At 40.4% G+C, this 6578-nt stretch overlaps 2 protein-coding genes across 2 annotated transcripts in view; one reads left to right on the top strand and one right to left on the bottom strand.

Annotated features, from left to right (window-relative positions):
• Nucleotides 1-2456, top strand: part of LOC122360855 (squalene monooxygenase-like) — a 3608-nt gene extending 1152 nt beyond the window's left edge. Inside the window, exons 5-11 of the mRNA XM_043261702.1 lie at nt 312-425; nt 553-724; nt 1150-1245; nt 1433-1575; nt 1720-1816; nt 2082-2169; nt 2246-2456. Of these exons, the coding sequence (XP_043117637.1) occupies nt 312-425; nt 553-724; nt 1150-1245; nt 1433-1575; nt 1720-1816; nt 2082-2169; nt 2246-2456 (921 nt within the window). The remainder of the gene's footprint in view (nt 1-311; nt 426-552; nt 725-1149; nt 1246-1432; nt 1576-1719; nt 1817-2081; nt 2170-2245) is intronic.
• Nucleotides 2457-3559: 1103 nt separating this feature from the next.
• Nucleotides 3560-6578, bottom strand: part of LOC122360227 (oxidation resistance protein 1-like) — a 47284-nt gene continuing 44265 nt past the window's right edge. The window contains exons 13-16 of the mRNA XM_043260648.1: nt 6050-6202; nt 5405-5500; nt 5177-5250; nt 3560-5099 (exon numbers count right to left, since the gene is read on the bottom strand). Of these exons, the coding sequence (XP_043116583.1) occupies nt 4964-5099; nt 5177-5250; nt 5405-5500; nt 6050-6202 (459 nt within the window). The 3' untranslated portion in view covers nt 3560-4963. The remainder of the gene's footprint in view (nt 5100-5176; nt 5251-5404; nt 5501-6049; nt 6203-6578) is intronic.

Genomic DNA, 6578 nt, shown 5'->3' with positions numbered 1-6578 from the left:
CCATCCACCCACCCATCATCCATCCATCCATCCACCCATCCATCATCCACCCATCCAACCATCATCCACCCATCCATCCACCCACCCATCATCCATCCATCCATCCACCCATCCATCATCCACCCATCCAACCATCCATCATCCACCCATCCAACCGTTCATCTATTTATTATCTAGTTTGATAATACAGTCATGGATATAAAAAAAAACATTTAGCTGATTTGTAAAAAGGGACTATGATTTTGTTAATGTGTCACTGCACAAATATCAGAAACTGTGAATATATTCTTCTGAGTACATATGTTTTGCAGAGATTACAAGCTCCTTTAACAGTGGTGGCAGATGGATGTTTTTCAAAATTCAGACAAAGTTTGGGCTCTGAAAGTGTTCAGATCTGTTCCAACTTCGTAGGCTGCATAATGAAGGTATGGGATGTTTATTTAATATTTATAATTTCACAACCATTAAATTTTAGCTTTTTAAAAAAAAGACTTTTGCATTGTGTATTTAAATGCAACACACTGCTTTTATTGTATTGGTTTGCCTCAACAGAACTCTCCTCAGTACAAACCCAACTACGCTGAGCTGGTTCTGAGCTGCCATGGGCCGGTTCTGATCTACCGGATCTCCTCCACCGACACGCGTGTTCTGGTGGACATACAGGGACGTCTGCCGAAAAACCTGAGCCAATACATGACTGACAAGATCCACCCACAACTGCCAGGTCAGAAGATTAAAACCATCCACACGAAGGATACATTTTGCAGGGTTCACTTAAAAAAGAAAGTTGTCATTCACTCACCATCAAGTCGTTCCAAACCCCTATGACTTTCTTTCTGCTGCTGCACAAAAAATAAGTTACTTTGAAGAATGTGGGTAACCAAAGTTTATTTTCCCCATTGACTTCCATTTTGCGCTTTCCAGTGGAGACAAGGAATTGTTTGGTTACCCACATTCTTCAAAGTGTTTTCTTTTCTTCTCAACAGAAGAAGAATTGACATCATTTATATTTCTTTGTGAACTATCATATTAATGATCAACCATAAAACCAAAGTTTCTGTCCACAAACACAAGCTAATATAAAAATCTGATTAATATGGATCACGCTTTTTTTTCCTTTTAGTAAATTTGGTTTGTTGTACCTGATAGATCACTTAAAGAGGCCGTTTTTGTTGGCTGTACAAAATAATCGTCTGAAATCCATGCCAGCAAGTTTCCTGACCTCATCTCCTGTTAATAAACCAGGTAACTTTTCAATATAGAAACAGCATAGAGTTGTAGCAGTGATGTATTATAGTACATAATAATACATAGTATAGTATAAAAAAGCTTTATTGTTGTTGTTATTTATTTAAGTGCTCTGCTGTTTATTGCATAGACTGTTAAAAAAGCTATTTATTTTAAAATAGATCTCACTTATCCTCTGTTGCAGGAGTTTTGCTTCTTGGAGATGCTTATAACATGAGGCATCCTTTAACTGGCGGAGGGATGAGCGTAGCGCTCAATGATGTCAGGATTTGGAGAAGTCTGCTTCAGAATATTCCGGATCTCTCTGACAATTCAGCCTTGTTGCAGGTTAAAAGCCTACGGTCTCATTCAGATGAGCAGACTGAATGCATATTGAAACATTTTTGAAGATGTTCTCCAGCGCACTTCTGTTGGAGTCATTGAATAGATGCTTCGCAATGTGAAAACGCCATTATTTGACCCCTTCGTTAGGCTAAAAAGAAATTCCACTGGGAGCGGAAGGCGTCTCATTCGTTTGTGGTGGATGTCCTCGCACAGGCTCTGCATGAATTGTTTGCTTCACAAGACGGTAAGTAACTGCTTTTGGCTTTTGGAATTAAAATAGAGTTTCAATGTCGTATTTTTAGTCTTGTGTTAAAATGTGACTGGGTAAACTTCCACTAGAGGGAACTCTCTACCACAAGCCAGACGCTCATTTTCATTGACCGGCCTCTTATGTAATCAATCCGCTGCATACCGAATAGAACCACGAAAGCCTTGCAGATTAGTATACATTAATTAATAGGTTATTATAAATTGTCAAACCATTTTAATCATTACAAATGTTCTTGCAGATTCGATAATAGATCTTAGGAGAGCCTGCTTGGGTTATTTTCATCTGGGAGGGGAGTGTGTCTCTGGACCAGTTCGACTGCTTTCTGTGTAGGTTCAGGATTCATGTAGTTCTTAATATACATATTGTCTGCATACTGTATCTAACATCCGTGTCAATCACCAGGCTGAAACCCCGTCCCGTGACACTGATTGGTCACTTCTTTGGCGTTGTATTGTATGCGGTGTACTTAAAAGTCAAGACAGAGGTAAGACAGGATCAAGCAGGAGCGCTGCTGAGGAGCATGAGGATTCTTTATCGTGCATGTGCAGTCATATTCCCTCTCATATTTTCTGAATTTAAATACCTCTTTTATGGATTTAGGCCTTTGCAGTAAGTGTTAAGCTATTGACTATTTGTACAAAAATGTGTATGCGTTTTAGTGGCGTGAAGACTGTAACAAATACAGAACACATTTTGTGAAAAATGGGTCTCTTAGACTATGATCTGTGCTGACAAAGGGGGTTGACTTAATTATGCTCTCATTCAGAGAAAACTGAACGGAAAAATTAATATACATTTTTGAGGAAAATAAAGCATTGAGGGAATACTTCCGTTTTACCCTTTGCCATACATTAGTTCATAAGAACAGATTTGGAGAAATCTTGATCTTGCTCAGCGATCAGTCCTCTGCAGTGAATGGGTGCCGTCAAAATGAAAGAACAAAGTGTGGATAAAAACATCACAATAATCCACACCACTCCAGTCCATCAATTCACATCTTATGAAGTAAAAGGATACATGTGCAATCCATTATGAACACATTTAAACTTTAAGCAATGACTTCCATAATCTATAATAATAATGAAAAAGTTAATTTCCTGTTGTCCTCTTAAATCAAAAAATGGATTTGTTTCTTGCAAACATGCAGCTTTGTTAATAGTACAGCGATGCATGAAGCACTGTTCACGCAAATTGAAACACACTTTGAATTCTAACGGATTCCTATTAAAAACCATATTTGAAGATAAAACTGTGTAGGCAAAGATGTTATTTGTGAATTACAGCAGTGATGCAGTAAAAACGCCACCATTTGAAGCCTGGTGCGAAATCTGCATCTGAGAAATTCTCAGCTGCGTGGATTCCTACTGAAACTGAATTTTGCATGCAATGCAAACATGACTGTGCCTTAACTTTCCTATTTGTCACCCTTTCCTATTAAATGTCTTGCTAAGGAGGCAAAAACACAGAAAAATCTAATCAGATTTTTTTTGGAGGCAGTGCATAAATGTGGTTGACACAACGTAAGGCTGTATTCGCTTTTTAACGGGTGAACATTTCAGGCACAGTCTTCATGCGTACACAAAACTACCAAAACACCNTTTTTTTTTGGAGGCAGTGCATAAATGTGGTTGACACAACGTAAGGTTGTATTTACTTTTTAACGGGTGAACATTTCAGGCACAGTCTTCATGCGTACACAAAACTACCAAAACACAATTATTACATAGATTTTATTGTGATTAATACATTGATACATAAGCCGTCAGGGATCTTCGAGAGGATTGATTAATGACATTTCTTTTAGCTTCTATGCGGGCATCAAATACTGGAAGACCAGGAATGTGCAGTTGGCCCCAGAAGGGCGTCCAAGTCTTTCGGCTCCACGATCTCACGGCATGCAGAGAGCATCAGACCTTCACAGCAAGACGTCCGCTCCGACAACAGACGCTCGCGGTCGGGTCAAATGTTTGGGCATGTTTTCAGCTGGCCACAATGGGAAACTGCCATCTCTTGGCTTAAACTTCAAATCACAACACTGTTAAAAGAGCCAATTTCCCATCAACTTTCACAGTTTTTCCGACAACTTCGATGTGCCTCTTAATAAATATTGCAGTAAGAGGCGTTCTCTGTGATCGCTGACAGCAGTCATTCTTAAGCCCCTGGAGTCTGGCTCTGGTTGCACCAGTCATTTCATCAGCCTCGAACGCACAGGTCACCTTATATACGGTTCCCAGGTTACCGTTGATAAGAAGAGCCGGTCTCAAGAGACGGGTTACCTGACGAAAACTCCGCGTTCACCTTGGGTTGAGTGTTAATGTCGTGTGCATATAGAAATGTATTTATTGGAACAAATTTACAAGGAAAGCAGAGCAAACCATATCACTGTCACACATAACAGCAATATAGGAAGTAGTTATGTACACAGTACACTAATAAAGGTATAAATATATAATTGCTATACGTATTTATATATGTATATATACTCCTTCAGATGCCCCACCCCAGCAAAATGGCTTCCTAAAAGACAAAGGAAGGACTTGCAGAAAAGCATATGGACATGAAAAGGGCACCACACGTGAATTTGCATGTTACTTCACATTTTTACAGCGACACGGTACTGAATATTACATTAAGTAGTGGCTTTTGAGTATATAGAGCCTGTGTGAGCGCACAGACAGATGAATAACAGGATTCTGAGGTTAGATATTTAAAGTGCTTGAAACGGACGCAATGCTACGGTTGATGAAAGCAGTAGGACTGAAAACCTGTTGTTTTACGACTCCTGGGGAAGTCTGGAGCTACATTTCTTTTGGAAAGTTCTATAACATTCTGGAAAAGCCATTAGCGCCCTTCCTTATCCTCAAAACTGGAGGACCTGCAAAATGGGCTGCAAATGGGTAAAGAAACTTTCATCGGGCCAACAGCGAAGAACACTCACCCATGCTGACCGTTTACCAGAAATGAAGGACAGTGTACGCTGTGTATCTGCTCTGCCTCTATCAGGGCTTCTTAGGAGCCAAGTGGAGGGTGTACAATCAGTTATGAGGGTTCGGTGATGTGGCCTTATAACCCCGCTTTATTGTGCGCTGAGTCTGTGAGCTGGGGGTGGTGTGGGGGGTGTTATTCAAAGGCCCATATTTCAATGTCCTGCACATAGAAGTCCTCTGTTTTCGAGAGCATTGGATTTCCAAAGGTCTTACATGAGTGAGTTCTGCCATGATAGAGGTCGCCATCCAACCACAGCCCGAATTCACCCCTAAGAGAAAATGAGAATTAATTTATACGCAGTATGTCACTTATAATTAAAACACGCCAACTTATATTTTTACATACCCTCCTCCTCCAAAAGCCAAGGAATCCATATCTCCTTTGATGAAGAACATATTGTCACCAGTCCATTTGAATACCTATAAAATGCCAAGTTGTTTAACAATGTGTGTGACATACTGCTGAAGCCTCTAATATACTGTACATTATTAAAACTATACATAAACACCAACAAACAATTCTAAGACCTACGTGCATACTTCATATTACATGCATAATTCATTTATTTCCCACCTCAAGTTCTGGGCAGAAGGTGAAAACGAATGTCTCTCCGGTGCCATAGAAGCCGTCGCTGACTTTAAATGGCTCTGACGCGAGAGCTCCAAACATCTGCAGAAAATAAGCCAAATATTGTTTTGAAAATATAATGCTTTAGAAGCGTATGCAATTTTCACACTCTACACATACAAATTTTCCAAAAACTAATCTATAGGCTTGCTCAGGGTAGTTCAATTTCTCCCTTGGGGCATTTTTATGGTTGCATTCGCACCGGCAGCAGGAACTCAGGCAGGCAGGAGACAGCGACGTCTTTATTCATGGCATTTACAAACATCAACAACCAGTAAAAGGAGGACGCCATTATCAGAGCCATTTTGTTTGTTATGTTGTGGGTTTCATGATGACGGAGATAGAATGCAAACATACCATTTATATGAACATCTGACATTAAATCCGACCTCAACCTTGCAGATTTTTGCACAGCTTATTAAAAGTGCAGAGTAGCCTGTGTTTTGTATGCGTTTGACCAATAAGCGTATTCTTACGACAAAAAGCAAAACTTCCATTCTAGACATTATTATAAAAATGGGTTTCCAGTGTGAAAAGCTCCTTACGTAAAACCACACAATTCAGATAAAACCCAGAAGCTCAAGCTCATACCTGTCCGTCACTGTCCTTGATCACCATGAGCACCGGGGAGTCTTGGGCCTGCATGGCGCGGTACAGGCTCTTGATGCTCATGCCGTGTTTAGATGTGCTGAACGCCAGAGACCAGGGATAGCCGATTGTCCTGGGAGGGAGGTGCTTGGCCAGCTGAGGATCAGAGTCACAGGCCAGAAGTAAGTAAAGAAAAGCTCCAAATGATCAGGACAGCACCGAAAGGGCACATGGAAGCAACTTCAAGTAAATGTATAATAAAAAATAAGGGCCTCTGGGAGCCAATTATACAACAACTGAAATACCACAGGTAGATGATGAAAATGGCACGAGAGGTAGCAAAAAATTGATGTGCATCTGAATTAAATATGATAAGGTCAGCATATAGATATGGATCCAAAATTGACTATAACTTGCCTTCTCGATCTGATCAGGTTGCAGCAGGACACTGGGCTCATTCAGACTGGGCCTGAATGATTCGGGTTCCGGGTCGCTCTTCACCATGTGTTTGGAGTTCACCTCTTCCTTGGTC

Source organism: Puntigrus tetrazona, chromosome 16 (assembly GCF_018831695.1).
Source record: "Puntigrus tetrazona isolate hp1 chromosome 16, ASM1883169v1, whole genome shotgun sequence".
Classification (NCBI taxonomy): Eukaryota; Metazoa; Chordata; class Actinopteri; order Cypriniformes; family Cyprinidae; genus Puntigrus; species Puntigrus tetrazona.
The sequence above is the reverse complement of the archived record's forward strand: the minus strand, read 5'-3'. Positions and strand labels throughout refer to the sequence as shown.